This window comes from Lycorma delicatula, chromosome 1 (genome assembly GCF_047948215.1).
Source record: "Lycorma delicatula isolate Av1 chromosome 1, ASM4794821v1, whole genome shotgun sequence".
NCBI lineage: Eukaryota > Metazoa > Arthropoda > Insecta > Hemiptera > Fulgoridae > Lycorma > Lycorma delicatula.
The window spans coordinates 371,327,279-371,349,545 of NC_134455.1; the positions used below are offsets into that span (position 1 = coordinate 371,327,279).

The 22,267-nt window shown below is 37.0% G+C and overlaps 1 protein-coding gene across 4 annotated transcripts in view; it reads left to right on the forward strand.

Moving 5' to 3' along the window:
• The window catches only part of LOC142317270 (uncharacterized), a 134,480-nt gene that overhangs the window by 39,637 nt on the left and 72,576 nt on the right, over positions 1-22,267 (forward strand). For 3 of the 4 annotated variants that reach the window (XM_075353679.1, XM_075353681.1, XM_075353680.1), the window contains 3 exons: positions 7,394-7,489; positions 10,521-10,544; positions 14,600-14,641. In XM_075353679.1, coding sequence (XP_075209794.1) covers positions 7,394-7,489; positions 10,521-10,544; positions 14,600-14,641 — 162 coding nt within the window. The remainder of the gene's footprint in view (positions 1-7,393; positions 7,490-10,520; positions 10,545-14,599; positions 14,642-22,267) is intronic. The other variant, XM_075353682.1, reaches the window with a different exon arrangement.

Here is a 22,267-nt window from a genome sequence, read left to right on the forward strand (position 1 = left end):
CTGAACTAGCGTTGAAAAATGTAAACCTTCAGGGCGAAAACCGAGCCCTTGATTCAGTTGTTTCTCGACTGTTGAGCAAGGTGAATCAGGTGGAGGAAGGATTTAGGGACTTCAAACCGGCATCGGGGATGGTCCTTGGTGAGATCCATACTTCTCTGAAATGGATAGAGGAGAAGGTAAAAATGCCTGCTCTCCTTCGCTGCGTTAAAAGCCGCTCCGAGACCTAAGCCGGATAGATCCCCGCCGCGAGTCCAGAGGAAGGGTATCAAAATTATGTGGACCACCGTCAAGGTCCCTGTGACGCCTATCAGAGGGCTTCGTCTGCGATGACGGAGCTGATCCTGAAGAAGATCCTAGACCCGTGGAAGTAACGGTTAAATTACCGGATCACAAAAACAATTGACTATGGAGTCGTCTTGGAGGTTGTTAATGAGGAGCACGCGGCAGCTGGAGGCCGACGTTCTTAGGAAGAAGAGGCAGAAGACTTAGTTGCTTGCCAAGCGGAGGCCGCTAATATTGGTCTACGATTTGCCAAGAGCAACGAGGGCAGAGGAGCTGGAAATCCTCAAGGCTACACACAGCCAAAATCCTGCGTTGGATATGGTTGTCGAGAACTTCCTCAGAGGGAACAGGGTGGTCCGGCAGTTGGGTCGGAAATGACCCCAAAGAGCCACTGGATAATTGATACCTTGCCAAAGATCCGTCAAATCTTGGTTTCCGGTGGTCGGCTGTTCCTTGGGTGAACTTCTTGCAAAGTTTTCGACCATATAGTACTTTGATGCTTCAAATGTCAAGGCTTTGGTCACACCTCTCTCCCATGTAGAGCACTCCCATGTAGAGATAGGTGGTCATTGCGCCCTTGCTGGGCACAGGGCAGTTAAATGCCATAATAATACCGTTACTAAAAGTGTTCTTCCTGTCCCTTGGTGAATCTGTGATGCCGAACGCAGGATCGGAAGCAAGTAATGCATGATACATTGCGTATCCCGGGCTAAGATCAAGAAGAATACTACGTATGGCGATGCCATTTATCATTTTATCTAAGAGGTTGCCGATATACGATGTTACAGATATTACTCTGTAACTCTTGATGTCTAAACATTTTTTCCTTGTTTCAAAACCGGCACGATCACTGCTTCTTTCCATATTAATGGATATGAGGCCGAGATCCATATTCTAATAAGTAAGTGTTATATCCACGTTTTATTACCGTTGTTAAAATTTTTGACGAACGCATATGGAACATCATCATATTCAGGTTAAGTATCACTGGAGTTTCGTAGAACGTGATTGAATTCGACGAATGTAAACGGTACATTATAAAAACCATCGTTTTCCGTTACAAAATTTAGTAATGCCTGGTTTCTTAACATGAGAATAAAATCGATGTGATAATCTTCATTGCTACATACAGTTTCAAACTGATCGGCCAACAATTCAGCTATAGCTTGTTGATCAACTACGACATCACTCAGTGATTTGTTACAAGCCAAGGCCATTGCACGTGTTGTCCAGCGTCCGGTGAGGATTAGGTGGTCGTGACCACACTTTAACATCTGTGGCGACTTACCGGGCGCTGGATACTCTGTTTCTAGATGCTCCGGAGGGTGAAGTTGACATTCCCAGAAGGGGTCACGGCCCAGGCTTACGGCGATGACTGTCTCCTTTTAGTTCGTGGTAATTCACGACCGCAGCTAGAAAGTAGAGCGCAGGCGGCTTTGTCAACCGCCGAGGGCTGGATGGACATGCAAAATTTAAATATTTCTGTGCCCAAGACGAAGTATGCATTGGTGTTTTTAAAACAACCTCCTACGAGGCTACCACCGTATTGGGAAAGGCTCTCCCAATCGATTTAGTGATGAAAGTTCGAGCAGCTATGTAGAAGTTGCTAAGAGGTCGGGAAACCGAGGTATTTGGATTGCGGTTTCGAGCCGGGCTAGAACCGGAGCGGAACGACTATCACAATGCACCGGGTCCCAAATTTCGTTCAGGTGCCCATTTCCCGCCTGCGGAAGAGGCTATGGAGCCTCGCGATGGATGCATGGCAGCATGAATGGCACACCACGAATAAGGGAAGATTCCTGTATAGATTTATACAGGATCTGGGGGGATGGTATGCCTCGAATTTATTTTTAAGGGCGTCGGGTGCCCAAGTGCTCACCAACCATGTGAATTTGATGCAATATCTGTTTAGGTTTCGCCTAGCGGCTGATGAGTTGTGTGTCTGCGGGGAGGTCCAGTCGAACGAACATCTTATGTTCGACTGCCCTGCTCGTGGGGGGGGGGGGGAGGGGCAGAGACCGGGCCACCCTGGAACTTAGAGGTCAGGGGGAAAACTGGCTGCTCGTAAACGGCGAGTCGATGTGGCGAGAGCCGCATTGTCTGACCGTGTGGGGGTTCCTCGATGAGGTTGCGATGTTCAACCGCAATCGTTAGATTTTAAATTTAAATGGGATTTATTGATTTCTATAGCGGAGCTGTGGGAAGTCCTTATCCGAAATAATGGCTGGCCACCAGCCAGTAAAAGCTCCAAGCGCTCTAAATGGTGGACAGGCACTAGCTGGCTGACAGCGACAGAGGCGTGGCGGCTTAAATTGCCGTCTTTTTACTTGTAACTTTTTTAGTTTTAATTTGTAACAAGGGGTGCGCCTCCCCGATCTAATTTTAATGTGACAAGTGAGCGGTAGGGACACGTAAGCTTAACAGCTCACGCAAGATAGGAGCTCACTAGGAGCATTAGGAATAACGAGGTCGCAAATCTGTTTTGAGGCACAGTAGCCGTTTTTTGGCACGGAACATTTGGTTTATGCTCTAGGGCGACCGAATGGGGTGGTGGCGGGAGAGATGCCAGCTAACCAAACAATACTTCGACATCACTCAGATAGATTACGGACTGTTGGGCCGTCATTTGTACAAGCTGTACCGAGGTGTCTTCGAACCTATGGCTTCTTATACTGCGTCAATTTGGGCTCAAAGGTTGGACAGCAATCAAGCACTTATTCACAATTTAAGGAGTGCAACAGCACAGACCATTAATAGTATGCACTGTTGTTTTTAAAACAACCTCCTACGAGGCTACCACGGTATTGGGAAAGGCTCTCCCATTCGATTTAGTGAAAGTTCGGACAGCCATGTGGATGTTGCGAAGAAGTCGGGAGGCCCAGGTATTTGGGATGCAGTTTCGAACTGGGCGAAACATTGATCGCGATGTAGCAGTTCTAAATTTCGTTCATTTGCCGATCTCCCGCTTGAGGAGGAGCCTTTACAGCTTTGCGATAGATGCGTGGCAGCAAGAATGGCACACCATGACTAAGGGAAGGACGTTGTATAGTTTTATACAGGACTTGGAAAGATGGTATGCCTCTCCTACGTATTTAAGGGTAACGGTTCCCAGGTTCTCTCGAACCACGCGAACATGAACCAATATTTGTTTCGGTTCCGCCCGGCAGCTGATGAGCTGCGTGTCTGCGGGGAGGCCAGTCAAACGTACAAATGATGTTCTACTGCTTAGGTCTTTGTGGGTCAGAATTCATGCCACCCTGGAACTTGGAGATCAAGGAGAAAATTGTCACTCATAAAGGGTGTTTCAGTTTGGCGTGAGCCGTATTGTCAGATCGTGTGGGTGTTTCTTGATACCGTTGCTTTGTTCAACCGGTGCCTGTACTTTATTTAAGGGAAAGACTACTACCTCGCTGCTGTGGGAAGCTACCCAAGAGGTATGGCTGGTCATAAGCCAATTAAATCTCTAAGCGCTTTAATATTAGTGGACAGGTACTCGCTGGCATTCCGCCACCTAAGCGTGGCAGCGAATGCCTGTCTTTACAAGATAAATCTATTTTATTGAATGTCAGATATATTTTATTAGTTAATGGGGTGCGCCTATCTATTTCAGAATATATGAGAAGTGTAAGCTAGGACACGAAGTAAGTTGTATGTGGCACCATGCTTAGTTCGCTCACGCAATTAGGTGCTATAGGAGCTATTTAGCCACTGATCGCTAAAGTGATTCGAGATTCCGTAGCCGATTGTGGCACAGACATTTGGTATTATCCTTTAGGGCGACCTAATGGTGGTGTGGCGGGAGAAATTCCTAGCAAATCAATCAATAATACGACGTCACCGTCTTGTTTATCCGCGTTTCTTCAACGGCTATCAAACTGGCCCGCTATAGCCTAAACTTTCTTTCGTACTTGCATAGCAGGTATTTTATTGCCGATGGAGGATATATATGCCTTTCAGGATGCATTTTTTGTTGATAATATGATGCGTCTGGCGTAGACACGTGGTTTTTTAAAAGATATTTAATTTTCCGGGGTAGGACGTTTCTTGAATAAATTGAAGGTTTTATTTTTCTCACTAATTACTATATTTATTTCGACGCTCCACCACTGTACCATGGGTTTCTTAAATATACGGTTGCTTTAGGAATGTTATCCTTCGCTGAATTTTAAATTTCCCGCGTTGGTACGTTTATGTCCTCATTGATTTTTTCAGTATAACCCAGCATAACGTCGTTGTTTGTGTAGCCAGTCCAATCGGCACGTTTAAGGCACCATCGCCGAGTAAAATTTGATGCTCTTTGCCGTACATTTGTTTTGATTATATTTGGAAAGTGTTCGATTCCATGAAGGTGTTCGTCAACGTTCCAGTACAAGGAAAACGACAATGCTGGACTGAAAATGACAAATCTATCGCCGAGGTTTCGCCGTTTGTATGTTGAAAAACGTTCTTGTATCTTTGTTTAAAAGGATTAGCTTGGTATTCGATATAAATTCTTCGACGTTGTGCCCTCTGCATTCTAATCGTTGTGAACCCCAAAGTGGGTTATACGCATTGAATTCCCCTACTAGAATTATCGGTTCAGGGAGTAGGTCATATAAGTTTTGTAGATCATCGATGTTCCATTTGCTGTCAGAAAGATATATGTTACACACGGAGACTTTAACCGGAGATAGTAGTCGTACAGCGACAGCTTTTAACCCATTTTTTTAGCTGTATTCGTCGAAAAGGCAGATGTGAACGTACAAAAGTAGTAACACCACACCACTTACTCGCCGATCAGGTTCAACTTCTGTACTTATAACAACTTATCCACGTAGATTGAAGTCATGTGCAGGTTTAAAGTAAGTTTCTTGAAGACACACGCATGTAGAGTTGTCGTATACAAGTAGTTTAAGCTCAGTCAGGTGTGAGAATATTAACGGTTAAAAAACCGTTAATATTCCATCTTATTATATTCTCTATTTCTTTTATAAGCTTTGGACTGCTTCTTATCGTTACGCTGAATCTCCTCAGCAATTCCTTGTGTATTCGACGTCGATCGTTTGTTTGAATTGACGTTGACTGCTGACTCAATCAGCAGTCAAATATCCTCATCGTCTGGTCGGCGGCATTGGTTTAACTGTAGCAAATTTCCTTTCTATATATTTGTCCAAAACTATAGTTAGAGCTGGAGTCAATTGCTTTATTAGGCTCTCAATCACTTGTGGCTAAGTTGTGTATGTGCTAGTCGCAGCTGTCCGCGCAAAGGATTCCTTACCCGGCGTTTGTGCATTAACTAATTTCTTCGCTTGTGATAACTAAATTTTCTGAGAACTTTAGTCTCTTGTATCGCGATTTCTTTTTTGAAAGCAGGTCAATTTCTAGATCTTGCTGAATGTTATCCGCAATTCACACATATAGAGATTTCTTTACACGGTTCACCTTCACGAAATTTTACGCCATATGCACAAATCACTTCACAATTACATCTGTCGGAGATATGACCAAAACTTTGGTATTTGACACATCTCATCGGCGGTGGGATGTAAGCGCGCACATCCAACCGATGGATTCCGGCTCTATTTTTTCAGGCAACGACGGCTTGTTAAAAGTAAGGACTTGTGAAGAAGAGACACCTATCCATTCATCCTCACGTTTAATTGCCTACATGCGATGACGCCTTGTGATGGCATTTCACGAGAGACTGCTACTTCTTTGGAATAGTTGAGTGTGCCGTGAGCTTTGACAGTAATATCAATGTTCGCCAAATGTTTTATCTGCAATATCGTTTAGCGCTTCAGTGAATAATCCATCTTTTGTCTTTTTAGCTTCTTTAACTGGTCCACCAGTTTTCGTCGCGAGTTTCTTTGCTATGAAGAAGGGACTGATTTTTTGAAAAATCGGTTTCCTTTCCATCGTTTCTTTTATTTACAAGGTATTTTGGACGAGAAGTTCTTTTGCTTGAACTATCAACGCATGTCGTAAATCTACACGTTTCTTCTTCTTCGACGATGAAGTCGAAGGAGGAGAGACTTCAGAACGAGGGCGTTAGCCCTCAATGTTGTCCGGCGTTACTGAAGGAGGATTTGAGGTTTTAGGATCCGTAAGATGTTTTAGAAAATTTCGTCTGACTAGCTCCCCACCCACCACAGAGACACACATTTGGGACGCCCATCCGGACGCCAGGGCTATCAGAGAGATATAGATACTAATCCACCCCAAACAGGAACCTAGTCCTGTCAAGGTTTCTCGGGCTCTCACCTGTCTACCCGTCCCGTCGGCAAGCGTAAGATTCAGTCGTAAACCAAGCCGATTGACCGGCAGTAGTTAGCAAACCGGCATCCTGTTATCCAATGAGCTGTGTTGCTACATCCAACTCTTTACATTAATTATATGCAATTTGTTTAATTTACCATCAATTTTTAGTAAACTTTTTTATTACATTTATGCTATCAACATTTTTGATGATAGAAGTTATGTTAATCAGGCAGTAACATATACCTAGTAATTAGTCTATATGTTTCACAATAATACAAAAATAAATTTTTATAAAGAGGATTTGTAGGAAACTTTTAAAGGTGAAAGTTTTTGTTGTAATTTAAAAAAATAATTTTTATACTCCACATATTAAGATTATTTCAGATGGTTTTAGAAGTAATAACACGTATCTTTATACTTATGTTTGTTGGACTGAAATTTAGAAAATATACTATCCCAAACGGTTTTTCGAACCTACCGAGCGAAGGCGTGGACGGATTTTAATTTTCTTTTCACCAAAATTCATTACTTTTTTCCGGTTGTCAAGTAATCTAATTAAATATTATCATTACCATTTAAGATTTCTGATTTGGAGTAGGTGTAGCTGGGAGAAGCTGGGTTCCACTCCTTTGAAAATAATTTTTAAAAAGTTCCCCCAAGAATGGTATGCATGCTTGCAAACAGAAGTACGATGGGTTGTTTCCTTAGCAAGCAGCTGATAGCTGTTGACTATAATAAATATGATAACTTTTCAAATGATCACCCCGTATATAATTTATATCTGCAGCAATATTTATAACGCCATATAGAAAAAAATATCTTATTGATTCACAAATGTTTTTAATAAAACTTATATCAGCTTATTTTTTTGCAGTTTTAAAATACATTTTTTTGAAGATACATCTAAAAATCATAATGACATTATACCAGTTCTACGTGAGCTTTTAAAGAAGATTCCGAAAAAAATTATGTAAGAATTCCATACAATCTTTAAACTACTCTGTGCTAAGTATTAAAAATAAATATATTTTTAAGATTCAAATTGAGTATTTCTGAGCTGGCTATGAAGTTTCTTCAGTAAATTTTGTAGAGTTTTCACATTCATTGTATCTATGATTGCTTATAAAAAGAAAAACCTAAGTTTTAATATCTGTTTAGAGAAAATTATTTCATTTATGCGCAATATTTCATAAAACTTAAATTGCAGTTAAAGATCATAAAGCTTAAATAGTCTCTAAAGATCGTAAAAATATGTGCATCCCTAATTGATTAATTACGTGTGGGGAAAAATAAGAAGGAAGCAATACAAGATAATTACTCGGATTAACAATGGAAAACCAGAACCATAAAAATAGAAAATTAAAATAATTAATTTATAAAGGAATAGGAAGCTCTAGGTTTCAAACGTCTCATTGTTTCCTAAAATATTTCGGAAGTTAGCCCGTAGTTTAGACTTCCTAAGCAACGCCGCATAACAGACGCAATTCACAAGGATGTGGTGTACAGGTAGTTTTCAGTCACAGATAATACAAATGGGTGCATCGATCTAATCATGAGATATCCATGAGTCAGTGAGCCAAATACGTAAACGGCAAATAATAATCTCGACTGTTAATCATCTATGAGGAGCTTCAGGGTGATACAGTGATCTTAATAGAACAAAGTTTAGGGTTGATGGTAACGTTCCATTCACTTTGTCACTCATCACGGACCACCTCCTTCAGAAAAAAGTCAAGTCATCAGAAACAACACGGTTGGTGAAATAAGCCTATTTTGCCGCACTATCAGCGTGCTCGTTGCCTGAAATTCCAATAACGCTGGGGATCAAGCAGAAGCTCACAGTTGTGAGCTTCATTTCAGATATAGACAGTATGTCACAGACGACAGTGTGTCCGGAGGACATGTCACTAATTGCCAGTAAGGCACTCATGAAATCTGAACAGAAAAATACGTGTCGAAATGTTTGGTTAAATATATTTAAGGCCGTATTAATAGCATACAGATCCGCAACGAAAACACTTATGACGCTGGGAAGGCCAAACGTCTATATTCTACTGCCAGTCACAAAAGAAATGCCAGCAGAATTAGCGTTTTTAGAACCGTTCGTATGAACGTCTCGTATAGAATCAGGATTCACGCTATTTGTAATATTATAAAATATTTCTTAATCGGATTTTGGGTCTTCTTATGATACTTTCAAAATCTACAGCAGTAACGATAGAAGGCCGCCAAGGAAAGTAACAACACAGAATAACAATAAGAACAGGAGGTAATTGTCTATTTTACGATTGTTTCTAAATTATTAATTTTTACAATATCAAGAGCCTTCCGTTTATATTCAGATAATTCAGTTTTCTGTATTAGATTTCAGCTCTTTATGCTCTTTGGCGTATGGCAGATGGTAAATTTAATGTTTTAATTTAGATTATTAATATAATGCTTTATAGTTATTTTATTTTAAATTAATCACGGGAGTTTTACAATTACGCTGGGTTTTTGTATTATTAAGTTTTTTTTTAATTAATTTTTTTTAGTTAATTTTTAATATAAATTTGTTTATTTTATATCGCTTCCGGTGTTTGATGACTACATTTAATTTTCTGCGCAGGAAAAAAAAAGGTATTCGGTCATTCTTATATCAAAACGTAGAGATAGAAAATATATTTTTTTGTTACACTTCATAATAAAAAGTGTTTATAACAAAAAGAACAAACTGTCAATAATAATTCATTGGTATGATTGCTCTGTTTTAACAAACTAAGGGTTTTCACATTTTTGAATAACATACTTATCAGTGTAGTAATCAAGCTGAAATCATTTCCTTTTTTTTAAATTGCTTTTTAACTGAACCACCTTACATAGTTTGATTAATAAGTTATTTTAATATAATCAAACATGCATATTGAGTAAATATTTATTTTCTTCATGAATTTTATTAATTCTATTGTAAATAGATATGAAAATTAACTGAATATTAACTACAATGTTTTTTTTCAATTAAATGTTTATCATATGTAAATATTGGAGTAAAATTTATTTGCATTTTTTAATAACTATCTCTTTATTCCTAATTTTCATAATTTTTGTTTATAAGTAACAATACAACATATATAAATGTGTATTATTACTGTAGTTATGCATTTTATTTAAAAAAAACAAAGGAAAGTGATTTATAAATGAAAATAAAAGTCAAAACACCATTTTCCTATTAAGTATAAAAAAAACTTTCTAGAATATTTTCACTCGGTATTTCGGGGGGATGTAGGGAAAAAATAATCAAAATTTATTTTACGATAATAAAAAGCCATTTTAGAAACTAATCTGTGCATATCGAAATATCTAATTATGCATTCTGTGGACTGGTCCTGCGTTTCATTCTGGTGGTTTCTACATGCCATTGTAATGTAATAGTTCATTTTTGTAATCCCTACAACAAAACTCACCTCAAGAGTACGCTTAACTTGATTTCGTTTAAATCAAGTTAAGCGAATATTATGCTAATATTTAAAAATCGCAATCAAGAATAACTGTAAGCTGACAGAAGCGCCAAACTACTTCCAGGAAAATTATCACTCGTATTAATAAGAAGAGAACTCGTTCAAATATATTAGTTATGAAGTTGTCATACTTTTAAAATTATGAAACAAATTTTTTTCTTTGAAGAATAGAAAATTAAAGAGATGTAGCCGCTTGAGTATAATTAAGCGTGATTGAGTGAATATTGTGGTAGTACAATTATTACTCTATAATGAATAAATTAAAGCAATGTTTAATTAAACTGATTTTATTTCACTTTTCGTCCCAGAAAAAAAAAGTAGATTCGGCAGCTGTAGGTTTAATATTGCGATTAAATAAAGCTACTCTCAATAATGATTCAGTAGTAAACGGAATTAACAGAATAAAATCTATTTTAGGAAATCAATTTCTTAAGTTATGTAAAATAATATAATATATAGCGAATAATTAAAAAGATGTTTAATCTTAATTCTTTATTATTTTAGGATCAAAGGAGGAATAATTCACACGTAAGCAAAAAAAAAACATAACCTATAAAGACTATTCAGTTAACGATTAGAATTTTACTAAGAATATTACCTTGATATTTCAAGCTCTTCATTTTTTACAAATCAATTTAAAACATCGTTATTCTCAACTCACAGGAAATATTTTCAGAATTTTCTTTTAATATTGCATTTTAAAATTTCTATTTTTTTTTTTTTTTTTTTTGGTCTTTTTGCGTATCTATTATCTGTGGTTTACAATGATAGTCACGACACACACACACATATATTAAATCGAACATATTATATATTAAAATCACATAATATATATTAAAATAAAACATGATTCAGGATCATTTATGATTTTGAATAATGTTTGATTTTATTATTGATATTTAATTATTTGCTAAATTCTTAAGAACCATTCACGCATATTTTCCGTAGGGTACCACAAAAATATATCAATTGTAAATATTACGTATTGTTCCATTACTGATTTACCATTCACATTAATAGTAAATAAAATTTCGACTAAAAATTAACATATCATTTAAAAAGTTAAAAATTATAATTTTGAAAGTATTTTATAAAGAAAGACTGCAAATTAGTATGATGCACTTTATTTTTATCACTCAAAGCTGTAAAAAAAAATGTCCAACTTAATTATTTTACGATAATAAAAATCCATTTTAGAAACTAATCTGTGCATACTCAAATACATACTACTCAGGATCAGTGCACTGATCCTGCGTTTATTTCTGGTGGTTTCTACATGCCATTATAATGTAATAGTTCAGTTTTGTAATCCCAGTAGTTGAGTATTTTTTTGAAGCAATAATTAATCTTCTTCAAAGGTTTTAAAAATGCTCTTCATTTCTCAGAAAGATTTTCAAATAAAAAATAAGTTATCAAAACACCACAGCAGTTGATTGACCTGCTGTGTACAATAAAATTTGGATATAGCAGTGATCACCATATTGTGAATAAGATATAATAAAAGTTGAAAATGTATTTCGCTTTTATTTCAATCACATGGCAACACACAAGGATCTTTCATCCATACGCGAAGTTAGAAATATGTTATATAGAAAAAAAAAAAGAGCTTTTGGCTGATGAAATATTTATTGTGTTCTTAATGTAACTTTTATGCAGAATTCCAAAATGGTGTCAACATTTCTCAATCACGCACAATTTTTGGGTGATAAAGTTTTAGAAGTATTGCTTGTGCGCAATACTAAGCGTGTTTTTTATTGTATTTATTTTTCATAACCTATGAAAACAAAAAAAAAATTCTAACAGAAGGTGGAATAAAAAACATAAAATTATGTTTGTAGAGGAAATGCATGAATCATCATGCATGATGATTTGTTTACGTTCAGGCCTGTTAGCAGAAGAAATCTTCTGTGTCATAAAATTAACAAAGCAGTTCTGTTCAAATGTTTGTTGAGCATGCCCGTACTGTGGTTTTGTGATGTATTATTGTCGTATCCGTTGTGTTGCATTAATGAATAGATACGAATAGAAAGTGCGTATATGATCCGTTTAGATTCTGTTACTTGTGAGGGGATTTGACGTTTGAAGAACAACGACGAAGCTTAACTTTACTAATAAACAAATTTTATGAACTATATTTTGGCTCTAACGTTAGGGATCAAGATAAGAAACTGGGCCCATCACATCTGCTTCTCGACCTGAGCGTGTCTGTGAGAGACTGGGCTAGGGACAATCGGTGCATGAGGTTAGTCATACCAATGTTGTGACGTGAAATATAAGACCATTCCTCGGACTTTATTATTATTTCGGCATGACAACGATAAAAAGAATAAATAGTAAAGCCAAACGCAATGGACTACCCGAATTCACCGTCTGCTATAAGGCGTGTCTCATGGCGAGGACACCTGTACAACTTCTTCCAACACATCTAACATTAGAAGATGAAACGGAATGTGAGATAACCACTTCGTTCCTCATGTGGAACAAGATGATCCTACTTTTGAAGCAGTCTTTTTTTCTTTAATCTCATATAATAACTAAAGGTGAATCAAAAGACCTTGTTTGAGACTTGAACCTGTCGAAGAAAAAAGCCGAGCTTTTTTATATATAGATACCTAGGTATCTAGGCTGAAAAGCTTGAATTTTTTCCAAATGCTTGAAAAAGTTATACATCCGCTATTAGTTAACTCGGAAATGATTCTTCTACCTCCACTTCGTATAAAATATAGGGAATTTTAAGGTGATGGAATAAAATGGTGCTGGGTTTCACGATTAAAATAAATATATTTTTGTGTTAGTAACGCTAAAATCAAGAAAGGAATTTTTGTGGATTCCAAAATTATAACTTTGATTAGTGATGGACAATTCGAAGAAATTTTAAGTCAAATCGTAAAGCCAACGTGGAGGTCATTTGAAAGTGTTTTGTAAAGCTCTTTTGAAAATCATAATCCTTTCATTACCATGACATTACGAGTGAATTGTTACAATCACACAAATATATGAGTGTAAAACGTCACTAAAGATTGATTTATTAGATTTACACCGGCATTTTTTCCACGAAAATCTCGGTGCTGTCAGTGATGAGCACAAGGAACGCTTCTACTAGCAAATCTCAGTATCGGGAAATACGTACCTTCGACAGCGGATTTCAAAAATGTTCACAGATTATAATGATTAACACAATTTTTGTGTTTAAAACTATGAAACACGAAAAGAGTAAAAAAATCAAGCAAAAATTTACGCTCAATGTTTACTTTGAAAAAAAAAAACTTTAAATATCCAATCTGACAGAAGGATTTTCCCAATATTTTACTGAAGAAAATTACTTAGGTTACAACGCAAATACTAAACGGCTTATGTTTCAATTAGGGTAAGTTCATGAATGTGAGGTGTAGGGCCTTTTCATTCATACCTCCAATATAGCTGAAAAGCACTTCTGTTCAACAGTTTTAATAAACATCATTCTCTACCAATGTGTTATGGAATTAATAATTCCCTTATCAAACCGAGATTACGTAAAGTAATTCTGTAAAAACTATGAAGAAGGAGAATTAAGGATTCCTGTACATAAGCTGAAATTCTCAAAAGTAACTGAAGCAAAAATTAAAGAAGGAATCTTTGTTTGCCTACAAATGAGGAACCGTTCATAAGTGAAAGGTGTAACTCAGTGTAATTTGATGTAGTACACATTGCGTTGATGTGGAACTATCAAAGGTGAAAGCGGATTAAGATATTAAAATATCGTAAGGTTAGTTCACCTATGTTTGTTTCATTTCAAACAAAGCCATTCACATTAAAGGGTTTTGTAGATGAATCAGTACTTTTATTTCATATTGGTATCCATATAGTTAAAACTTATACCGTAAAGGTTAGTGTTCAATCTTTTTAATAAAAATCAAGTAAGTATTTTAAAAGAAATGTAAGATGATATTATTTTCCTTCTTATAAATTTTATTAAAGGATCGTTCCACCGTGGAATATTTTCCAGCTAGGATTAGAAATGTTATATTAAAATACAGAGAGGTTATTCTTTCTAGAATACTCCGTCTAGTTGGGTTAGCTCAAAGAGCTATCAGATCACTTTGTCACTTAATCTACCTTAATTCTAAGCGGCGGTGAGTCATAACAGCCCATAGGGCCTTGTTTAATAAACTTGAAATGTTGCAGCAAAAACTCATTAAAGGAAATGTAAATAAATGATTCTTGATATTTTTTAAAATATCTCTAGTTGATCGCCTGCATTGTCATAGAAGGAAACGGAAATGCCTTTTTTCAAGAAGTATTTTTACATTATGAAAACGATGTTTTCTGTTATTTAATGGCCAACATTGCCTGTAACTACCTTACGTATGGAAAAAATTGATGTTAGTTTTGTATAACAAGAAATATTTTAACCTTATCATTTAAAAAATTATAGAATATCTTAATAGACTATAACAAGCCTTATAATTTGTGAAGTGCAGTTAAATAAAAAAGAATCTGCTACTGTAGACATTGAAGAACATTTTTTAGAAATTTCTGGTAATAATCTAATCTTCTATGTTTAAAATTATAGTTTCATAAAATAATGAAATCATTTTTTTCAGCAAGAAAAAGTCATTAATATCTGGAATCAACGTTAAAAACTTGTAAGTAATTGTTCTTTTATGAGTATATATTCCTTACGATGGTGCAATAATGTACTTATTATATATATTTATATATATATATGCTATGCATATACTATGCACAAATTATACATAAGTCCATTTTTCACATTTAAAAATTATTGCTATATTTAGTAATTAGTTTTCTAGTTTATCAGAATATTGTTCAATATATTGATACTTTATATTATCATTCAATAAGAAGTATTATTTACAAAAATAAATATGACAATTTTATGATATTTTCTATAGTTACATGTTATAAATACAATGTATCTGTTGATATGTGCGTACATATAACTTTAAATATATTAACCGAGTACTAATTCTGAATCGTATCTAACTATATGCGGTTCTCTTTCTGCATGCCTAAAGCCTTACTTTTAAAAAACCAAGAAAGAAATAGAGCAGTTTTCAAACTTTAAGGTGAGTATTTGGTCGACAAAACAGACTAAGCATAATTTTATTTTATTATGAGAACACAGAACCAAAGGGAATACTTCATTTAAGTAGTTCACATATCCCTTTTAAATAATGTCAAAATAAATAATTTCAAAGTAAATATTTCCAAAGTCTCAATTATCCTTGTTGGAACTCTGTGGGGATATTTAAATTGTGGCATGCAAATTAATAGATTCCATGATCAGAGAACAGGGCGAGTATTTTGTTAAGATATATGCACAATCATAATTTCGTGAAATATTAAAACAATTTTTCTATTAGAATAAATTCACTCCACTATTAAAGAAATGATCGGGATGAATACAGGTATAACCTGAGTGAACATAACCAAAGGAATGAACGATTTCTTATATTTAGGTAGAAAAAATGATAAAAATATTTCTATTATTTTAACAAAAATATTGAGGGCAGTTAAGTTTTAAATAATCCATCTTAAAAAATATTCAAAAGCTAGACTTTTTTTCTGAGCGCACAACAAAGTAAGATAATTAGCTCCGGGACAAAATATTACTACAGTAAACAGTCTAAGCTAACACTATCAAAATTAGTGAAAATTTGTCTATAAAACTACGGGGGTCAAAAGTACAAGTCATTAAGTCCACCGGGCTGGTCTAGTGGTTAACTCGTCATCGCAAATCAGCTAATTTCAAAGTCAAGAGTTCTAAGGTTCAAATCCTAGTAAAGATTGTTATTTTAATACAGATTTGAATACTAAATCGTGGGTACAGATGTTCTTTTTTGATTGAATTTCAATTAACCATACATCTCAGGAATGGTCAACTTGAGACTGAACAAGACTACAGTTCATTTACATTCATCCATATCATCCTCATTCATCCTCTGAAGTAATACTTTACTACTATAATTCCGGAGACTAAATAGAAAAAACGTGAGTGCATGTCACTAACCCACCTGGTTGGTCTTGTGGTGAACTCGTCATCGCAAATCAGCTGATTTCTAAGTAGAATGCTTTATGATTCTAATCCTAATAAAGGCAGTTACTTTTATACGGATTTGAATACCACATCATGGATACCGTTTTTATTTGGTAGTTGGGTTCCAATTAATCACACGATTCAGGAATGGTCGACCTGAGACTGTTTAAGACTACACTTTATACATATAATCCTCTGAAGTAATACCGTAAGGGGGTTCCGGAGTTTAAACTGAAAAAGAAAAAAATTTAATCTCACTAATCGCCTGCAAGGCGCTCATGGAAACTGAACAGACAAGTGTCAAAATATTGGGTTAATAATATTTAAGGCCTTATTAATAGTATTCAACTCCGCAATGAAAACACTGACAATGGTGGGAAGGCAATACATATAGTTCTATTGCCAACTTGGTTTTTTTTATCTCTCCTCCCTTGGTGTACATTTTCTACCAAGCTTAGCACCCACCAGGAGAGTTTCACTGGAACTCTAACGTGCCTCCCCACCCGCCGTCTGTACGTCCGGCACAGAAGGTCGGCTCGCCGGTTGGATCTTCTGACATCTGTCGCAAAAAACGCCCACAGAATAGTCGAGGGGAGTCCGGGCCCGGCTATGCCGTTTGTGGGCCCGGACTACCCAGGTCGTTTCATTACCTGTCCACCAAGCTCCACCTGTTGACTAGCCATCACTCAAACCCATCATCATCAAATCACTTTTGCGGAGGCCCTTTGGTCGGACTCCTTCGTCTTAAGAATAACTGTCATAAAGTCCTCCACCCGTTGTCATTCGGGTGACCCTTAAAATATGAGTGATACTAAAAAAACCGGGGTGATCCTCACAAGCCCTGCGTGGCACCTTCGTTCAGACCGTTTATCACAATCGAAAAAGTTGTGTTGGGATGTGTGAAGACAACCACAGTAATACCATTGGCAAACTCCCGCCGTCAAAATCGATGTAGGTAAACGTCAAACTCTCCGTATCCAGAAAGGAATTGAAACATATAGTAACCCAATTCTCGTGCCTCCTCTCTAACCAAGGTGGTAGGCTGGGGATCATACTCCTTGTTCACACGCCCGGCGGGAATGCCTTCAACTATTCTTGCTACACCTGGTACAATAAGGCGGAAGTATCTTTCTTCATCAAGTTTTCATATATGTACTTCCTCCTGCGGGCGTGCAGTTGCACCAGAAGGATTTCAGCTAGGACTCCAGCAGCCACAACAGAAACAGTCCTGAAGGATGATGTTATCTGCAGACTCATTCTTCGCTCCAAGGAGCTTATTTCTGTTCCCCTGGATATTAAAAGCCCGAAACAATGTTGGCGCCGCATACAAGTGGATGGACGTTGCGGCCGACAAGACCAGCCTCTCCTTCGAGCCTTGAGGCCCCACTGACGTCCTATTAGTCGACCGAAGACGCAGTAATTTTCTTTTCCGCCTTGGCCGTAATTTCTTCTACGTGCCTAATGAACGTCCCAGAACGGTGGAATCAGACACCCAGATACTTGACACATGGAGCCTTCGTAACATCATAAATGTCAACAGTGACTCGGATCGGGTGGACTCTGCGCCTGCTGACTACTACAAGCGATTGTGTTTTCCGTGGTGCAAAGTACATAATCCTGGCCGAAGCCATTCACTCATCTGACCGACAGCCCGGTCCGCCTTCTGGTCAACCTCCTCTTCTGTCAAACCCGTCACCAGAAAGATAATCTGCATAGGCAATCAAGGAATCCCTATACGGATATCCCAGTTTCAGATTGTTATTAAAAGAAAGGTTCCAGAAGTGGAGGCTCAAAATGGGCTCCTGAGGCACACCCTCCAGCATTTGGAACCGTATCCCATCATTCTCCGTGGCGGCTACCCGGTCACGTGACCGGGTAGCAGCGTCCACGTAGAAAGTCACAGATCACAGCTTGGATGTAGGTGCTAATTCTTCTCTCAGTCAGTGCTACGGATATAATAGCCCAAGACAGACTTTTGAAAGCATTCTGTACATCCAGGAGAACCCGAAATTAAATATTCCTGCTCCTCCAGATTCCAGCCAACCAACCACTCGATCCAAGCAACCACTCTGCTCAGAGCAACCACCGTTGACCTCTCATTTCACGAAGCTGTAATGCACAGGTGACAGTTCCCATGAAATAAGCACCTCGTTCCAGAATCTTTCTGCAAGCATACTCTCGTAAAGCTTAGCAATAGTCGGATAGAGACAAATAGGACGGTAAGTAGGAACTTGGTTTGCTACCTTTCGTGGAGACAAGCAGCACCCTCCCAAGCTTCCAAGAAATGGGGAAATTGCTCCGTCCCATTGCCTCGTTCAGGACCTGCAACTCAATTCCACCGCGAGGGTGAAGAATACCTGCCTTGTAACATTGCAGGTTGCCGAGCCTGAACAGGATCTCATCTCTTCCCTATCATTTGCAGCAAGCAGTGGTTCCGTATTTTGTTTTTTATTATCGGAAAAAAATCTGTTTCATCACAAGCTCTTAATCCATCAGTTGCAATACGAGAGGTGATGGTTAATCTCCTTTACTTTGCGATAAATGCGTTAACAGTGACAACATTATTTATTAGGACAAGTCGTAGTTGATCTATTTAACGTAATCGAATCCAACGCTATATTCAATGAAAGATTAATCTAAAGGCATTTACACGTTTATCATTCTCGCCTTGGAAACTAGAAAATGAGATTTCTATAATGCCAATGAGACCAGTAGAATTGTTCCCACATTCAAAGTCAAAATAAATTATTAATTTTTCATCGGATCAAAGATAATCTTTATAATTACATTATCACCGTCTTTATTAAATACATGAACACTATGATCAACAATGTATACATAACTATAATTTAAATTGAAACACATTTCTGACAAATTTTGTTTACTAACCGTAACATCTACTTGCTTAGTTAGCTCCATAATACACACAATAACAACGACGACGACGATCATGTAAACACTTCAAAGTTTACACTTGTAATGAGACAACTTGTTTAAGATTTTCTAACCGTTGTCAGTTATGGACGATCTTCAAAATGTTTGAACAAATAATTCTAAGAAACCCCTGCACACATATTTTACAAATGTTTAAATCTTCAATAATACCATCATCTTTCATACCGTAATAAGTTAGCTTCATTGGATAATGCGTACAACTTTCATTTCGTCTTCAGTAAATCTGTCTGTATAACTTCTTAGTAGATATAGCTTAAAACAATACGATTCGTTGTCCGAAGTATCAGAATCGTATAAGATGACACAAATGCAACCCTTGTCGTACTTTGTAAATACCTTTCTCATATCCAACAATATTTAGCCTATACCGATATGAAGATCGTCCAACATCTTGAACAGTAGTTTCTTGAGAAACAATCTTCAACGTTGAAAACGTTAATAAATAAAATAACGTCCATCATCATATTCGTAGAGCTGACACTCGAATGATTGACAAAAGTATCGGTGTAGATATTTATTTCATCTTCTACCCCGCCTCAAATCCTCTTGGCAATTTTACAAAATAACCGGTAGAGTTCATCGTCATTGATAACTATACAAGTGAACGGAGGACTATCCCATAGTAATTCAAGTTTGTTTTCCCACAAGAGCTCCCGAAAGGATGCACTGTTCCTTGCAGGGGCTACTAACTGATACCTTTTACTCGATGGCCGTACAATAAATTAACCTAGGTTAGCAGTGTTACCCCCACCTATTTAAACAATCCACATCAATATTTGTACTTAAAGTGGGCTGAAACGTTGGTTTAAAATTTTTATTAGATGTCACATTGTTCTTACACGACGATGCGGGTAAAATCTAACTGACCAAACCGATACGGCTATATCAACTTCCATCGTTTAACTGTGACTTCATTCAATCATTAGACACCTTTTTATGGTTGCGTTTCCAGACCATCCTGGAGATAAAAACCTCAGGGAGCTGAGATTTTTTGGCATGAGTGAAATCTCTCCCCGAGTGAGGCCTACTGTAAATCATCTTTGTTATTTTTGATCATTTTTGTCTAACATGTTTGTTTCTTTATGTTTATTTTGTCCACCGATTGCAATACTCTAACCTTATCAAATTCATATTCTTAATCGTTGTTTTGCCGATTATCTGTCCATGTTTATCTAGTACATATATATCTGTCCCGTAGGTTTAACTGCAACATGGTTTGGATGTTGGGTATACCAGACAATAACGTTTTTTCCCTTTAAATCCAATCTTTGTTATTGACAGTGTACATTGATACACCTTATTAGTTTTAATATTCACTTTTTTATAAACAATATTTTGATTTTAAATACGACTGTTTTTTCAGCTACGTGCAAAGGATATATTTTTTTAAATACCAATATTAGTATGGTGTCAAGGTTGTTTCCATTTTCTCGCACGCTACGGTCAACCTTTCACTACGTCAATGATGACATGCGGTGACCAGTGTCTATGAAACCACAATATAAAAAACGAATTTATTTAATTTACCTGTAGCAATACCCCGCTGACATTCGATTAGATTAAACATGATGCCACCTCATAGTAAATCAATCACAAATAAATTAATATATAGCTTCTGTATACAGAGCCAAATATTTTTTGTACTTCTGCAAGATTAACGGGAAAAAATATTCAAAAAATCAATTGAAAACTTATTAAAAAAAATAACTTGTTACAGAAAAGATCAGCCGTTCTCTAAGATAGTGGTGTGTTTCTTGATTCTAACCAAAAGTAATATTTGAATTACGGTTCATTATTATGTTATTTCTGCAGTTGCGTTTTGAAATTAATTCTCATTAGGAATTAAGGTTTTGTATATTTTTAGTTGAAGTATTACAATTTTTTTTTTGTTACTGCTCCAATGTTAAGGAGTGTTTTTTGTTTGTTTGCCTTTTTATGTTTACTTGTTTCTTATATTTATATTTAGTTCTTACTCGGTATGGATCAGCTACCTTCAGCATATATGACAGACGAAGAGCAATCTGATTTTGGAGGTTGTCAGATAACAATCAGAAAACGTGGTCGGCTGCCGTCGTTGAATAGAGACCCCTAGGAGGGTTGCGCCTAGAAATATTATTAGAGACGAGATAGCAAAAAATATATCGGAAAATTCGAGTGATAACAAGACCGTAACTATAGAATCCCAACCTACTTGTCAGTGGGGGACCATAGCTATGCCGAGGAAACCAACTGTGATTCCTAGTCCTAGCAATGGCGAATTACCTGTATCGAATTAATTTAGTGACCTCCCATTAAACAATTCGGATGTTGTTACCCGAACGGAACTAGTCAAGCCTCGTCTTTTTGTGCTTTACGGGATGTGCTGAGGCTGTACGAGCTGCTGTAAACGGTCGTGTGCAAGGGGGTTACAACATTTGACTGTTCGGAGGTAAACAACTAAGAATAATTTTTAGGGACATCAAAGCGGAAAAAATCTTAAATGTAGTTCGGGACATGGTTAAATAGATTATACCTTCACTAGAAACGATCAACGAGCTTTTTGTGTCGTGATTAAAAACCTGCACCACTCAATTCAACTGAAGATGATCAAGGAAGAAATCGAAGGCCACGAGCATCGGGTGAAGGACTTTGGCCTCCGATAATTACCTTTCACAAAATACTTCAGAGGATGAATGAGGATGATATGTAATAGTGTAAATGAAATGTAATCTTGTACAGTCTCAGTTCGACCATTCCTGAGATGTGTGGTTAATTGAAAAACCCAACCACCAATGAACACCGGTATCCACGATCTAGAATTCAAATCCGTGTAAAAATAACTGACTTTACTATGACTTAAACGCTAGAACTCTTGACTTCCAAATCAGTTGACTTGGGAAGACGCGTCAACCGCTAAACCAACCCGGTGGATTGGGTGAAGGACTTTCCGGATGGACTCTACTCACCCGGGTAACTAACACTAAGTAAACCCGCAATCGCCAGTGCAACATGGGAGGAGAAATAAGCCAGCCAAATAAAATTGATAAATATAACAGCAGAAACTGTCGAGAAAGTGTTCTCTGCTAGGTCTCATATATCTACTCAAACAGCATCTCAGTCGAGTCCGAAGCAATTCAGCCTAAGGAAATTTTATCAACCCATCCCTGATGCAAAAGCATCTCTGCAGACAGGTACGGAAACGCGCAGAAAATGCCGAGAGTTCATCACCGAACTCGTGCCAAAGAAGCGATTTGGCAATCGCAATAGACCTAAACCA